This window comes from Cygnus olor, chromosome 15 (assembly GCF_009769625.2).
Source record: "Cygnus olor isolate bCygOlo1 chromosome 15, bCygOlo1.pri.v2, whole genome shotgun sequence".
Classification (NCBI taxonomy): domain Eukaryota; kingdom Metazoa; phylum Chordata; class Aves; order Anseriformes; family Anatidae; genus Cygnus; species Cygnus olor.
In genome coordinates, this window is record NC_049183.1 from 1,179,998 (window position 1) to 1,197,344 (window position 17,347).

A 17,347-nucleotide genomic window follows, 5' to 3' on the forward strand; every position below is an offset into this window, starting at 1 on the left:
ATCACCCAGATACTCCACCATGATCTTCCTCTTCAATCCCCTTGTCATACCCCAAGATTAGGAACTGAGCTTCCAGAATTCTCACCACAGCTGAATTTCCAAAACCACCAACTGCATGACCAGCAGCATTTTTTTACAGATCTTGAAATTGGCAGTGATCTTTGATTTTTTTTTTTCCTCCAGTTTCATTGATTGGAAAATTTGAAACATATATTAGGAGTTATTGAAAACCATCTCACTACTTCAGGGATTAATTATCTGACCATTTTAATAAAGTTAACAGCAAGTGACAGCTATATCAGTGGAATCTCTGGGCATTAGCTTAAGAGCAGGGTTTGCCTCAGTGCCACATCCTAAACACAAAAAAATGAGACAGCAAACACAGACTAAGAACTGTGACTGGTATACAGTGCAATTTTGGTGCATGGGTCAATTAGTATGTGTAAGGTAGTAGCAAAGTAATAATTTAAACGATAAAGCTGTGAAAAGGGAAAATGAGAAAAGTAAGATATCTGTTAGCTAGATGAATAGAGAAAAACAAAGTTCATTCCTTTATGCTTTGTCAAAATATGCGTAATTAAAATGAAGCATTTAATTGTAGTTCTGTAACATGAAAATATTGTTGCAGCCATAATTTCACAGTCAGGGTTTGACAGAATTGAAAATACTCCCACTTTTTTTATAAGCCTATTTGTATTCTCTTTCCAAACTGGTACTGGATCCTCAGAATTCTTAATGCCCTGAGACTAAACTTTAAAAAGAGGACTATTGCATACATAGCCCAAAGGAAGCAGCAGCTGTATAAATATTAGCTGTCTCTTGCAACACGGGGTACATAGATTGTTCTTCTAACTTCGACAATAAAAACAGAGTGCATTTTACCATGGAATTCATGGGTGACTGCTTTTATCAATACTCAATTGCATTTCCTTATTAGCCAACAATTCCTCTAATTTGAACGGCATTCTAAAATTTATTTCTTAAAGAAACATTTTACCTTGATCTTAAAGTGTCGCATGGTACTTAATGAGAGATCTCGAAAAGCCACACATATAATTTTCAGGTCTGTGTGAGACTATCTGAAACCTGAGTGTGCCCTGAGCTGTTGCTAATCCCTTTGAGATACTTCCTGGCTTGTTTGTCTGTGCTGATGCAATAGTGATAGAGAGGGTGAAATTGTAGAATAAAATCTATATGCCCTCAGGCAATTGGTTTGTAGTTTTAAATTGTAGGAATAAACTGTGACTAGGATTCTAGGTGTGAGAGCTCCAGAAGTACTTTTCATATAAAGTGGTGAAACTGCTGAGCCCCTGGGAAGATAGAAGAACTGTTCTTCCCCCTGAATCACAGAGGTGGAAGGAAAGCTAGTCCTCACCCTTTCACTCCCTGGGCACCAGCCTCCTGCAGTCACCCTCCGGAGCAGTGTTAGGCTCTGTGTCAGGTAGTGAAAATGAGCCTTTTGCCTGTGTGGACCCACCATGTCTCAACTGAGATGAAGATTAGAAATGAATTTCAACAAAGATGCTGTTTTATTTTGATCATTACATACCAGCAGGTCTGCCTAGAGTTTGCGTTCTCTAGGGAGACGCTGGCAGATGGGGAGTATCTTCCAGTAGCTCTCTGCTCCAGATGCTGTGGTCCTGCCATACTGCAATGCACAGGAGAAAGTCGCATTGAGTGGCAAATCTGAGCTGTTTTTAATTTGGATGTAGATGTTTCTGTGTAGTTCAACCAGTGTGAAGATAATTTCTGTTATAATAGAGCTGACAATTAACTCCAGGCATTATTTGCCTGGAATAAATTCGAGGCAGCCTATACAATTTTTTTCTTTTGTACCTACAGTTGCCCTGATAGATATTACTTCCTTAATTGACATCTTCATGAATACCCATTTTGAGGGCCTGAAAGACTTTACTTTTCCCTTTTCTCTCTAGTTTCAAAGGCCACATGATTATTCACCTCCTTTTCGATTTGGAACAGTCCCAAATGGAAGCACAGAGAGGAATATCAGAAACAACTACCCTGATATGCACCTTTACATGACAAAGTATAATCAGAAAGGAGTTGAAGATGCCTTGGTCAGCTTGAAAACTGGGTAAGCTTCTCCTATGGGTTTTAAAGAATACTATACACTTTGCAGAAACTGAGAAAAATTGATCTGTACTTACTGTACTTACTGTGATACTTACTGAGCAGTGATCTCAGGCATGGCGTGTAGTCCATGGAGCTTTGTTTTGTTTTGTTTTGTTTTTTAAACTGCTTTGTGCTGATATCAGAAAAGAAATTGAGCGCCTGTGATTTGTATGACTGTTTTACAATTGTATGGAAACTTCGATGCCCAATGTATGATAGATTCACAGGACAGAATTGTTATTCCAATTTTACGAGAAGGGATACAATTGCACCTGGATTTGGGTGTGGGCTCAACACAGATCATGATTTGTACAGTCGCTGCTTATCACTGAAGGACTCTCTCATAGCGATGTGTTTTCAAAGGGTGCATTTCTGATAAAGCTTGTTTGTCTGGCCAGTGTGCACTGCCTAAGATTTCTTTTCAACCTCCCGTTCTTTTGGCATGCTTTTAGGTGCACTCTTAGATTTTCTTCCCACTTATAGTTAGCATGGCCTCTTGCTGTCAGATCTGAAGTCTTGACTTTGATCTTCATAAAATCTGTTGAGATCAGGTATTCTCAAGCGTGTTACCTAATTCTGTTTCTGACGATCTTGGCAAATATTCTGGCAAATTTTATTGTCTTTCTTCCGTACGCTATGAGATTTAGACTTGAGTGCTATCCATTCTTTTCCCTCTCTGAACTGGCCCATTCTGCCTTGTTGGTCAAAATGACAGATTTTTCATTTTAATTGTCAAAAAGTTTGAATATGACTCACTGTTTTCATCATTATATATCAGTATGGTATATTATGGTTTTAGTAATCTTTTCTAAACATACAGGCTTGATAATAACATGTATTTCTGTTAATAATAGTGGATTAAAGAATTTATCCAGATAAGTGTTTTTTGTTTTGTTTGTTGTTTGTTGTTTTTGATGTTATTTTTATTTATTTATTTATTTATTTTAAGTGAGAAGACTAAGTTACCAATAGTGGATTAAGTACGTCAGCTCCAGTGGCTGTTTGATGGCACAGCTATTACTTACAATGAGAACAGGAGATGTCATCTTATACTAAATTAGCTGTTACTTTTAGTCCATAGTGTGGGAGCTACCTGTCCTTTAAATTTTTGCTCTCCTTCCTCCAGATGTGTAGGGGATTGTAACATATTTTTTTCTGTGAAAAAACTGAACTTCTCCAAACTTTTCTGTAGTATCCAGGCTCCCTTCCTTAAAAAGTTGTCCTTTGTATAGTTTTGTTCTCCACTGTCTCCATGTACTCCTTGTGTTGTCATTTCCAAAGGTGTTCTGAAACGGCATTGCTCAAGCAGGGTTTGTCCCATCCTAAGATACACATGTAACATAAGGTGAGTTGGACCTCACCCAAGGTCTTCCAAACTGGAGGCAGAGTTCCTGCTCCTGCCAGCCTGTGCAAGTTGTATTTTCTGGGAGACAGATAAATTGTGCATTGTAGATACTGAGCTGAATTCTTTTCCTGCTGTGATTTTTTGAACAGGTAGCTATCCTTAATTTCAGCCTTTTCTAGGGCTTGTTTGGGTGGATAGTTTATTTAGGGGATATATATTCTTTGTACTTTTCATCTGCTATTTGTGCTACTGGAAACCCTGAAAAACTAGTGTTAGCTTTAAAATAAGGCCAATTGTCAGACACTTTAGCATGAAAAGGAGGGAGCTGCCTGGCTGCAAGGGAGTTCAGGACATTCACTAAAACTCAGGCTGGCTGCTCTTGTGCCAGCTCTTCCAGCTGCTCTTCCTCAAATGCTTTAGTCCTTTGACAGCAATAAACCATTCGTTTTTAAATAGATTTTTGTTTCCACTGGAGTTTCCTCTTCTAAGTGATTTCCCAGTGTGAATACTCTTAAGTGTCTACCTTGCTCCTCTTGACTGACATTTCTCTAGCAAATGGTGCAAATAAGCTGCCATGTGTGGTGTTTTCTGCGTCAGTGTAAGTAACTGCTACATACTGCTGCACTCCTTAGTATTTTGTCCCATAGCACCTACAAGATTAAACAGCACGCCATCAGCTGCTGAAATTTCCTATGATAGGATTGTCACTTTGAGTTTGCTTAGATCACATTTTTGGACATTCCAGCTGGAAAGTAGCGTCAAATGGGCTTATGCATTTTTTCCCTGCACTTTCTGCCAAGCAAAAACTGTGCAAAACCCTAATCTCTGTGGTAATTGTGGGCAATAAGCTCAGTTACAGATCAGGCAGCATGACTGTATCTTCTTTTTGACTCAGAGTAGTTTCTCTCTAGAAAGATGATGTCATTTAGGTGACCAAACCGATCAGCCTGTGTCGTTGTCCCCTGTCACTTGCACCTTTGTCCCACTCAGCTTCTCCTTTTTGTGAAGACATTTGGTGAGGATGTGAGGCAGTTCCTGTGACTGACACCTCGGGCATCTGTGAAGCTTAAAGTGTCCTGAATGAAGGAGATGAACCTGTGTAATATGGGACTGTATTATGGGACTGTAATAATTTGCATTCTCGGTAGGAAAGACAATAAAAGCATGAGCAGGTATCACAGTTGCCTGCCTCTTCTCTTTTTGTCCAGTCTTATATTCTTCAAAAACAACATTTTTCACTTTTTCTACCATTTTTTTTGTTCTCTTCCTCAGTATATATAACTGTTCTCTCATCTGTGGCATCCTTCCCATCTTCTTCCTTTCTCCATCATGAATTTTTTGACCAGATTGCAGATTGTTTCATGCTTTCATATGAAGTTTGCCCTCTCATCCTTCTCTAGAATAGATCAAGCTGTCACCTTCCCTACTTCACTTGAGCCTATGGGTTTGAATCCTTTGTGCCCCCTAGAGCCTATGTTGCTTCTGCTTTTTTGAGCATGACATATCTTTCCTTCCACAAACTGTTTCTGCTTCCCAGCAAATATATCATTTCTACTTTCTTCTTCAGCATGTGTGTCCTGATTACCCTATTGCAGCTATTTCATTTGTTTTCATCTGTATCTCTTGTCAAAGTTATCCCTATATTTAATCTTTTTTTTTTTTCTTGTTTCATCATCATCATCGGTAGCATACAGCAAACAATTTTTCTTACATATCGTGCAGCTTACTGCTTCTGCACAGCTTTTTGAAGATGAACTACTTGGTAATTATAGAGTCATAGACTGTGGTAATTGTGGGCAATAAGCTCAGTTACAGATCAGGCAGCATGACTGTATCTTCTTTTTGACTCAGAGTAGTTTCTCTCTAGAAAGATGATCTCATTTAGGTGACCAAACCGATCAGCCTGTGTCGTTGTCCCCTGTCACTTGCACCTTTGTCCCACTCAGCCCATAATACAGTCCCATATTACACAGGCTCATCTCCTTCATTCAGGACACTTTAAGCTTCACAGATGCCTGAGAGTCATAGACCTGGTAAGGACTTGCAAAGATTGTCTGGTAGATATTGCTGCTGCCAGTCAAAATAAACAGTGCCTGTGTTCCTCGTGAAGAATTTTTATATAACCTGTGTGTATTTTGAATATCACTTTTAAAACTACTTTTGCTTAATTGAAGACATAAGATTTGGTCACATTTGACTCCTTATATACAGTGTTTGATTCCAGTTTTAGGGTGTAGCAAAAATATCAGCAATCAGGCAATACTTAGAGTCTGAATAATACTGCCCATATGGCATCTGATCTGAATAAAATCAAGCTTTTAAGTGGTTGCTTCTCACAGTTCAGTCTGGTTTTGCTGTTTCTCAAACTCTTAAGTTTCTAGATTAATTAGTGTTAGTCTCTTGAGATGTGTTGGGAATATTTTGTTCTTTGAGACCATCATGTTTGATATGTAAGGTCATTTAATTTAACTGGATGGAGAAAGAAGGAAGGAGACACAAACATAATGCTTCAAGTGCACAGATTTCTGTAAGACATATATATAAATTTTTGTCAGAGACATGCACATGTCTCTTTATCTGTTTTGGGAAGAAGAAAAAAAAAAGGTTGTTTTCTCGCCTTCTCACAAGAAGTGAGCACTCAGCTGTCTGAGTCGAGTCGCTAATATGGCCAGGAAAAAGCCAGGGGCAGAAATATGAATAGGAATAGCGGCAAAACCAGTTGTTCTCTGGATACCCAGTACTCTGAGCTGGTGGAAGGGGATGGGGAGCAGGATATGGCCCTCACAATCCACGAGGAAATGGTTGGTGACCTGCTACAGCACTTGGATGTACGCAAGTCGATGGGGCTAGATGGGATCCATCCGAGGGTGCTGAGCGAACTGGTGGAGGAGCTGGCCAAGCCGCTTTCCATCATTTATCAGCAGTCCTGGCTATCAGGGGAGGTCCCAGTCGACTGGTGGCTAGCAAATGTGACGCTCATCTACAAGAAGGGCTGGAGGGTAGACCCAGGGAACTATAGGCCTGTTAGTTTGACCTCAGTGCCAGGGAAGCTCATGGAGCAGATTATCTTGAGTGTCATCACGCGGCACTTGCAGGGCAAGCGTGCAATCAGGCCCAGTCAGCATGGGTTTATGAAAGGCAGATCCTGCTTGACGAACCTGATCTCCTTCTATGACAAAATGACACGCTTAGTGGATGAGGGAAAGGCTGTGGATGTGGTCTACCTTGACTTCAGTAAGGCTTTTGACACCGTTTCCCACAACATTCTCCTCGAGAAACTGGCTGCTCGTGGCTTGGACTGGCATACGCTTTGTTGGGTTAAAAACTGGCTGGGTAGCCGGGCCCAAAGAGTCGTGGTGAATGGAGTCAAATCCAGTTGGAGGCCGGTCACTAGTGGAGTCCCCCAGGGCTCAGTACTGGGGCCAGTTCTCTTTAATATCTTTATCGATGATCTGGATGAGGGGATTGAGTGCACCCTCAGTAAGTTTGAAGACGACACCAAGTTAGGTGCGTGTGTCGATCTGCTCGAGGGTAGGAAGGCTCTGCAGGAGGATCTGGATAGGCTGGACCGATGGGCTGAGGCCAACTGTATGAGGTTCAACAAGGCCAAGTGCCAGGTCCTGCACCTGGGGCGCAACAACCCCAAGCAGTGCTACAGGCTGGGAGATGAGTGGCTGGAAAGCTGCCTGGCAGAGAAGGACCTGGGAGTATTGGTTGATAGTTGGCTGAATATGAGCCAGCAGTGTGCTCAGGTGGCCAAGAAGGCCAACAGCATCCTGGCTTGTATAACAAACAGTGTGGCCAGCAGGGATAGGGAAGTGATTGTCCCCCTGTACTCAGCTTTGGTGAGGCCGCACCTCGAGTACTGTGTTCAGTTTTGGGCCCCTCGCTACAAGAAGAACATGGAGGTGCTCGAGTGAGTCCAGAGAAGGGCAATGAAGCTGGTGAGGGGTCTGGAGAACAAGTCTTACGAGGAGCGGCTGAGGGAGCTGGGGTTGTTCAGCCTGGAGAAGGGGAGGCTCAGGGGCGATCTTATCGCTCTCTACAGATACCTTAAAGGAGGCTGTAGCGAGGTGGGGGTTGGTCTATTCTCCCACGTGCCTGGTGACAGGACGAGGGGGAATGGGCTAAAGTTGCGCCAGGGGAGGTTTAGGTTGGATATTAGGAAGAACTTCTTTACTGAAAGGGTTGTTAGGCATTGGAATGGGCTGCCCAGGGAAGTGGTTGAGTCACCATCCCTGGAGGTTTTTAAGAGACGTTTAGATGTTGAACTTAGTGATGTGGTTTAGCGGAGGACTTGTCAGTGTTAGGACAGAGGTTGGACTAGGTGATCTTAGAGGTCTCTTCCAACCTAGACGATTCTGTGATTCTGTGATTCTGTAATTAGCTGTATGAAACGTGTACAGTTTAGGGGTTAGATAGGTTCTGTTGTTGGAGGATTGCAGTACATGCAGAGATGAGCGTGTGCACATTATTGTATCAAGGAAGCCTTGAATAAAATGCCAAGACCCTTTCTGTTTGCATCATTAACAGAGTAAATACACAGTGTTTCAAAATCAGCTTACGTGGAAAGCATCATTCTCAGAAAGAATTAACTGGGAAATACTGCAAACTCAAAGGGAAAGACGATTTGTGCTTTAGGCTGACATTGACATTAAGCCTCCTCCTGCAGGTGAAGTCCCTGGTTCATTGCAATGTACCCGTGAAGACCTGCTGCTATCAATAGTGGAGGCAAATTTATCAGTTGTATTGGCTTTTTTCCTTCATTTGATAAAAAATCACTTTGATTCTGATAACACTAAAAATACTATCTGTGAAGTCTCAGTAATATCTACCTCTTGTCAATAGGGTCTCAGTCCTGTGAGGCAGAGATACATTTCTCAGAAAGCTGCCGAAACATTGTTTGAACAAAACAAAGAACTTTTTGTATTCCCTTTATTAATTAAAACTAGCAATTTCCACCTGTGCCTGTTGAAAAGGAGCAAAATTCATGCACCTTGTTATTGGAGCACTGCTTAATATTTTTTCAAAACAGTAAAATAAAAAATTCAACAACATTCAGTATTGAAAGTAGTCACAGTTTTACAAGCTTGCCAGAAATGTACTGGTGTTTTTTTTCAAACTTTATGCACGTAAGAGGGCAGCTGAACCACATGTGCTACCTGTAGAGCTTCAGATTGCTCTCTAGACATAAGTTCAGGAATTTTCCTCGGGTTTTTCTTCCTTTTCTTCAATGAAAACCGAAACAGCAGTTGTTTTTCTGAGTGTTATCCAGATAGTGAAGTGTGTAAGAGACTATGTTAGCCAATGTCTTCTTCGTGGGAGAAGTCCAGCTCTGTTAGAGTCATGGTGGCTTCTTTGTCTTCTTCAGATGTTTTTTGATAATATAAAGTTCTAAAAATGCACTAGAAGTATTTCTGTCCATGCTGTGTTTAATCAAACTATCCTTCTTGAATCCTCTGCACAGGACAGACAACTACCATTGATTTTATTTCTTGAAGAGAAAACAATTCTTTGAATTCATAACCATGTTGTTTTTACAGTGGCTGTTTGGGTGTGTTTGTTTCCATTTGCCTTGCTGTATTTTTCCAACCTTTTCCAGACGAGGTTATAGATAGATAATGCTGTCCTTTTCCAAGGAAAACAACCTTATTTGTTATAGTGCTTTGGTGTGGGTTGTGTCAGCTTGGAGTTGTGTTTGCATGTAGCATTTCTCCATGTATGAGTGTTCTGCTGCCGAGTAAAACTGTAAAGAGGAGAAAATGCAACGGCAATAGACTGGAAGTGCATTGAATGTTCTCACCCTTGCCTTAGCACAGCTGCAGTGGTGTATTGTCTGGAATTTAACTGCTAATGGCTGAAATGAGAAAAATTCATTGGGACTTTCTTTTCCAACTATACAGATAAGATGGGAAGCTTTCACTTGCCTATTCCTCATCACTGATGAATCCATCTTTTTTTTTTTTTTTATTTACTTCCTTAATTTTCCCGGATAGGGAGAACACAGCCTAGCATCACAGTGTGTATCATTTTTTCAAGAAAAGAGATGGCCTCTCTAGTTGATGCTGTTTTCTGGCAGCATATTGATGTGAGGACTTTATTTCAGTTTCATTGCAAAAAGCTGTCAACAGAGCTTGTTTCAAGGAAACTGCAGAAATGAATCCCTTGTGTTCCACGGGCAAGCAATCCCTTGCTATACAGCTGCAGGTCCCCCCTACCATGAATGTTTTTCAGTTTTTATTTGCAGCCACAGCTGTGACTATAAACTCAAGGATTTCATGCTGAAGTTTACTTGGGATTCCATCTGACTTCTTGTTAATGACTGCAATATTTGGTAGTTTATACACATCAAGGTTAGTGTCTTATTCCCTCCTTGTCTGTGGCATATTGGCAGAAATATGAAGCTGCTTGAAATGAATGCCATAGTGACAGCCTTCTGCCAGACACTGGACAGGTATGGCCTCGCATGCAGTGGTTTATCAAATTTGAACTGTCCTGAGAATATGTTATTGACCTGCAGATGTGCCCTGAGCTGTCAGTTGCTTTGATAGGAAGAGGTGACCAGTCTACTCCTCGACATTTTTAATGACAGATAATGGTGCTAGACGAAACACCTGAAAGAGGCTAACTGAACTGTGTGGAAGTTATTCCCTCTGCCCCACAGACATACTCTCCCATCTGAAAACAATAAAAAGTTTTTATTATTTTAAAGCATGCAATAGTACTGAACAGAGAAAGTGCAAGAGAAAACCCCAGAAGGCTCTGATGCCCTTTTAACCCTCAGTCCCTAAGCTTATTGGGCTGAATTGGATTTTTGTTGTGTTTACAATGCTTATAATCATGTCCAGTTCACAGCTTTGCACATCCCATTATTTGTTGAGCAGATATAGACTGGTCAGAGGCTGTGCTGGCAGCTTCTGCAATGTGTTACAGGCACAACCAGGAGGCAAACATCTCCATTTCTGTCAGCTGGAACACAATTCAGATTATGCCCAGCAGGTCCTTCTGTTCATTAGGTCTGTCAGTTAACATGGTAGTGTGCCTAAAATAAAAATAAAAACAAAAACAAACAAAAAAAGAAGCTTGTCTTTTGGACAGCCAGCTGACTTCTTCGCTTGGATGCAAACCCATTTTTACCATTGTTCTCAATTTATTTTGCAGAAAAATTTCATCAAAATTTTCATCAAAGGAAAAGTTTCTAGTTTTTATTCTTTCTGTAGTCCATACCTTTTCACCTAAAATGAGGAGTAAAACTATGACATAAATTGCCTGTTTGAGAGAAAAATTGTGTCTTTAAATTTTACATAAAAAGCACAAGATCTTCGTCATTCTTGTGGGCAGATAATAACAGCTTGCAACTGGAACTCAAAGAAGCTTTCAGCTGACATAAATTTTTAAACTTTTAATCTAGTGGCTCAATATTTTCTCACTGTTTCTGATTGACAACACCTCGCAATATTTGTAATTGAGACTATTCACCCTTTTCTTAGACTTCTAATATTACAACTCATATAGCAATTGTTTTAGCAAATTTTGGAGAAACTGCCTAAGGTGGTTGACTTTGAGGGAGGAAGAGAACGGTCAGTGGACAGCATAAGATATCTGTAGTCTGTGATAATTTATTGCTTGCAACCCTCCTGGATGCCTGTTACGATGCATGAAGAGAGAACCTGCTGGAGATGGCTTTACCGGAGGCACAAGTTTATGCAAATGAATTTTAAAATAATGTATGAAACCCTTAGTATTCAGCTGTCTTTCTAAGAATGATGTTTTCCTGCCTTTTTATGGCCTACTCATGAAATTTGTCTATTCCGAGCCTGCTTGGGCTTTGTGCTTTCCAAAAGCTTTGAAAACAGGATTAAAAAATGCAGTACGTCATCTGAAATAACCAGTATTCAGATGGGTGATCCTTGCTCCAATCACATTTTTAAGATACCACTGAAACCACAATCTGAAGTTAAAGTATGTGCTGATGTTAATGAAGAGGGAGTGCGGTTCTCCTCTTTCAAAGTGTCTTTCAAGGACTGAAAGCCTTAGAGATTAGCCATTTGGGATACTCAGAATTCACTGGTTTAAATTACCGAAACTGAAACTTGTTTATTTGGAAAAATATATTCATTGTCCTGCTCTTATTACAACAAAAAATATAATATAAATATTCCTATTGTAGGAATTAGCTCTTTAGCCTTTTTTTTTTTTTTTTAAAGCAATGTATTGAGTGATGAATCCAATTTGTATCTCTAAATGTTGTTTCATTAAGGAGAAAATTACTGTCCATATTTTCATCAGATCTATAGGATATTCCTTAAAGAGACTGTTGTCAGTCCCTGAATGACCAAATTATTGTGCCAGGTGATCATTCCTTTAGAGGCGTGATAAAACCAAAATGTGAATTTGTAGAATAAGATGGGAAATTAATATCTCAGATAATTCTCTGTCAATGGTACTTATATCTAATGGTCAGGAATATAAAATAGCTTAGAGGGCTGATATAACTAGCTTCTGGATGGCTCTATTCTCATACAAAGCCACCCACTAGACCGTTTTATTATAACTTTTTGACGTTTTTGGAAAAGAAACATCCATTTCTGCAGCTTGTCTGAAAAACAAAATAATAATAATAAAAAAAATTGTCAGTAGAGTTGTGAGACGGAAACATGGGAACTTCCAAGAAAAAAAATGAATTGAACTTTAGTTTTCTCAGTCAAATAAAACACAAAACCAAGCTAGACTACATCTGAAGTGCAGGCAACTTTTGCATTAAATAGTATACGGAGTATCATGTTTTATGCCTCCATACTTTCTGCTTTGTAGCTAGACCAGAAATAGTGGTGTAAAATACTTTCAGAAATTATAATTCTGTAGAAGTCTTTAGTGGCAACGAGTTAAAATAATCACAACTGTTGACCATGTTAGATGTTTTGATTTAAGCAAAAGTGAACATTGGACTGTCCTTCTCTTGCTCTCCCCTTTTTGTTCTCTCCTCTCTTTTTCTTTCTTGCTTCCTGTTTGGCACCAGATTTTTCAAGTTCAGTGGTGACTGAGATTATGCTGAATTTGCTGAGTTAAACTGGCATAGTTCTGGAGATGAGGTGTCAGGAAAACCAATATTAAAACAAGCTCAGAAAGAAACTGAAGAAATTGGTGGAAGGTGAATTATTTGGCAGCTGTTAAACACGTTGGGGGATTTAATACAATCTCTAGCTCATAAAATATCCATTCATCTGAAGCCAAGAAGATACTCAGGGAAAATGGCATCCACATGTCTTGTTTCTTTTATTCCTTCTGAAACATTTATAGTTTGCTTATGTCAGAGATTATTGGGACCTAAATCTAAGCCAGTGAAGATCTACTGCCCATGTATAAGTATTCCTAACTGTATATATCTCCGGGCAAGTCAAAGTCAAACTGGGCAAAGTTGCAAGTCAAACAGCCCTGAGTAAAGATCCATAACTACCTGGGAGAGCAAGATGTTTGCTATGCTCCAGAATGTCTATTTATCCCTACCAATTTTGTCAGTAAGTACTAAATTATTGTACAAATACAAATACGTTCTCCTTAAAACCATCTGAAGAAGCTAATAATGTGAATAATGATCTCCTTCCTGACAGTCTGTAAAAAACCCCTCTGCTAAACAGTTTTCTCTCCTGGTTGGCTGGGGTCAGTCAACTTCTGAAATCAATAGCTTCATTTAGTTTGGCATCGGATGGCTGGGGTAGTTTAATTTCAATTTACATTATGCTGCTTTCTTTTGGACTTCATTCTAATATCAATTTCAGTATTCATTCTAATATCTGTTTTGCTATTACACTGGGTGAAAAGATTCTGAAGTGAACTTACAACCGTAGACACTGAAAATAGGAATTGGAAAGCCAGTTTGCAATTGGGCAACTGCTATTTGTGCTGAAAGACTGTGGAGATATGAAGACATTTAAGATTGCTCTTTCATATGCATGTTTTTCTTGGTGGTGGTGGTGTATTTTTTTTTCTTCCCTGGGGATCTGTTCACTCAAAGATCAATTCTGACATCTAATAGCTTAAAAGAAACGTGTGACTGAATCAGCGTAGCTTCCTGCTTCTTGCTGGTGTTACTGCTGAAGTGAGCAGAGTGCAGGGTTTGTACTACAAAGTGCCACCAAGCTGGTAGCATGGTGATAAGGACGTCCTGTGCCATCTCCATTCGTGGCGGGATTTTCTGGCATCAGTTTTTCTCATGGCTGATCCCTGTTTCCCCATCACTTGCCAGCCTTTCAGGAAATGTAGTTGTTCACAGAATCACAGAATCGTCTAGGTTGGAAGACACCTCCAAGATCATCTAGTCCAACCTCTGTCCCAACACTAACAAGACCTCCACTAAACCATATCACTAAGGACTACATCTAAACGTCTTTTAAAAACCTCCAGGGATGGTGACTCAACCACTTCCCTGGGCAGCCCATTCCAATGCCTAACAACCCTTTCAGTAAAGAAGTTCTTCCTAATATCCAACCTAAACCTCCCCTGGCGCAACTTTAGCCCATTCCCCCTCGTCCTGCCACCAGGCACATGGGAGAATAGACCAACCCCCACCTCGCTACAGCCTCCTTTAAGGTACCTGTAGAGAGCGATAAGGTCTCCCCTGAGCCTCCTCTTCTCCAGGCTAAACAACCCCAGCTCCCTCAGCCACTCCTCGTAAGACTTGTTCTCCAGACCCCACACCAGCCTCGTCGCCCTTCTCTGGACTCCCTCGAGCACCTCCATGTCCTTCTTGTAGCGAGGGGCCCAAAACTGAACACGGTACTCGAGGTGCGGCCTCACCAGAGCCGAGTACAGGGGGACAATCACCTCCCTAGGCCTGCTGGGAAATCTTGTTTTTACATCCTTGTATTTCTTCCATGTATTGAAAAGTCTAAATAAATAATGGACTGTGTAGGACTTTATGTGCTGTTCCAGGGGACTCTGGGGGGAGGTTGTTTTTTACAGGTTTTGATGAAGGGGAAAATAACAATTTAGGTGGTTATTGGGATCTGACAAAGCACTCACTGAAATTTCTTGGGAGGCTCATACCTCAATAGTTTCAAGTAATCTATAAACAGAAGCAGACATCATCATGTCCTGTAAAGCTGGGCCACATTATCAGGGCTTTCTTCATGGCCGTTCATATAAATGTTCTTTTGAGCTTATCCATAACAAGTTGCCTCTAGGAAAAAAATGGTTTGTAGTGTGCTCTTCTGGTATATTTTTAAAAAGATTATTCCTTTTGTCAATGTTACCATCATCATCATTATTATTATTATTATTTTAGATAATGTAGTTATCGGCCTAGTGTCTTTAAATATTAAAAAGAACCTGGAGGTAAAATGAGCAGGTGAAAGTAACTATATCCCATCTAACTGCTCTTCTTTTGAGAGGAAGCTATTCTAAGTTTTAATGCTCGTTTGATTTGGGGAACAGATCAGCAGATCAGGTGCTTGGTGAAATGTGCTGAATTCATCCTTCATTATGCTATTGTAACTGGGACAAAATCTTTAATCTAAAAATATATTCCCCCCTACTTGACTTTTCAAATTTTGTGTTTTGATAAACTGATGCTTTACAAGTACTTCATTGCTTGGCTTCTGCGACCTGAAATGGGACACTATTCCACTGCTAAAAGTAATCATAAAGGCACGCAACATTTTCCATCATTTTGTCACTAAGGCAAATATTATAGGGACTGGGAAGGGGGGGTGCATGGAGGGATGGGGACTGTGAACTCCTGTGAGTGAGGGGCTGAATATGTGTGCTCAGGTAACTACGGGCAAGTCAGGCAGGAAGGTTACAGCGGCTCCTCCAGCAGCCTGAGATGGCCCTGACAGGTGAGGTGAAGCCTCCACAATCTCTCAGGTTTTGCAGGATGGTGATAATTGTCAGATCTTTGTGCCTTTCAAGTTTTGCGCCTGCATTTTCTGTGTGAAGATTGAAGTGAGGACAGTTTGAGTTGGGAGAGAAGTCGGAAGGGGAGAGATCCACTCCCTGCTAATGAGTTCATCATTTAGGTGGGTTGAACTTTGCTAACCTGTGTTGTGGCAGGGGGGTGGTCATTAAGTTAGCCCCTAATGAATTGGTAATGTCACGATGTCAAGGAATCCACCCAGTATATGTTAATTTAAAATTTGTGTGGACCTACTTGAATATATTCAAGAATCACTGCTGGTAATGAAGTGCCATCAGATAGCCTGGAATAAGGCAGAGAGAGCTGGGGATGTTCAGCCTGGTGAGCCTAAGTGTCATGCTAGAGCACTTTTATTGAAGCCTCATGTTTAGAGCAGCATTCCTTTGCTTTGATGGCTGCATCACTCTCTAGTGACCTTTTGGCATTAGACTCCTGGACACATTTTTAGAGAGGCACAGATGAGGTTGTGTCTCTCACTGTGCACTCTTGTCATGCTTTCTTTTAGCTCTTTGGTGGATCTGACAAAAACAAAACAACAACATCAACAACAAAACAAATCTGTAAATCCATCATATATTGCAACCAGGAAGTGCATATTTGATTTAAAAGGTACTCTTCATCAATGTAGAAAAATCATTGAGATAGAGATGTTTACAGCAAAATGCAGTACAAGCAAATCTCTGTGATGGTGCAATTTGTAAATTCTATGCATTCTTGTTCTGTGTAAGTCAAATCTGTGTTAGCAACAAATAACACAGTTTGTGTGTGATCATGAAATAACATATTCAGGGTGTCAGAAAACATAAAGAAATGTGAGTAAGAAAAGGAACTGATTCTGAAGTTAATGTTGTGGATCTGACAGATGAACACTGTTCATCATCGAGTGTTGCCCACTTTAGCAAGAAATTAATTCTGCTGTAGATATTGTATGTGTGGATTTACTGCTCTAGTTGAAAACTGGAAGGTGACTTCAGTCATAATCCAGTTTCTCTGATCCTGAATGGAAACACAATATTATTTGTTCCATAGAGTTCAGTGACTGATGATAAAGAAGAATAATGTGAATAAACGGAACTGCATGAAAGCATCCCTCTCATTTTCTGAATACTTCATCACGGGCCATAGTAGGACACAAAGTAATTGGAAGAAGTTGATTTCTTGTGAGCTGGATTACTGCTTTGTGTCTCCAGAACTACTGAGCAGATTGTCATTTTTGATTATCCCCTCTTCTTCTTTCCATCACAACAAACAAAATCCCTGAAGGATCATGTAGCTGGTTAAGGAAGGAAAGAAACATTTTCCAAATGCACTATCCTTTTGTTTTTGAGGAAGAAACCGTGACTAATAAAGGAGAATTTTCCTAATCCAGCTTTTCAATTTCCATCATGCAAATTTTGTGAAAAGTGTGCGCTAATACTGAAGATAAGGAAAATCACTGTTACATTGGGGAAGTGTTTTCATCTTTTCAGAAATTACTCTTCTGTACCTTTTCCTCATCTAAATTTCATTTTCTTTAAATAGGATATTTTTATTTTATTTTTTTGTCTGTGTGCTTCAGCACTTTAGAGAATGATTTTTCAACTCTTATATTTCATGCGGTCCTATAAATGTTTGTGTACAAGACTGTCCACATTAGTTTTTCACAGATCAGCCACTTCAAATTATGGCATTCAGTAATGTTTTTGGTTATTTTAGAACTATTCCAAATCATAATTTTATAACACCTGCTGTTCGCCTATGCTCTATGAGCTAAAATTCTCTCCACCACCCATTCCTCTCTGTGTTTGCTAGGTAATGAAGGACACTTGCCTTTGTAGACTCTCTTACAAAAATGTTTTAGGATGTGTATTTTCTCTCCTACCTGGGATTATTGCAGTATTTCAGAGGAAGTTTACAAACCTGCCAGTTGCTCAGATGAGTCATGATACTGTAATCCTGTTCCTCTACATTCATTG

At 40.1% G+C, this 17,347-nt stretch overlaps 1 protein-coding gene across 2 annotated transcripts in view; it reads left to right on the forward strand.

The window, feature by feature from the left end:
* GRIN2A (glutamate ionotropic receptor NMDA type subunit 2A) overlaps positions 1–17,347 on the forward strand; it is a 191,748-nt gene that overhangs the window by 142,804 nt on the left and 31,597 nt on the right. For both annotated transcript variants that reach the window (XM_040574760.1, XM_040574761.1), the window contains one exon: positions 1,935–2,095. In XM_040574760.1, the coding sequence (XP_040430694.1) occupies positions 1,935–2,095 (161 nt within the window). The remainder of the gene's footprint in view (positions 1–1,934; positions 2,096–17,347) is intronic.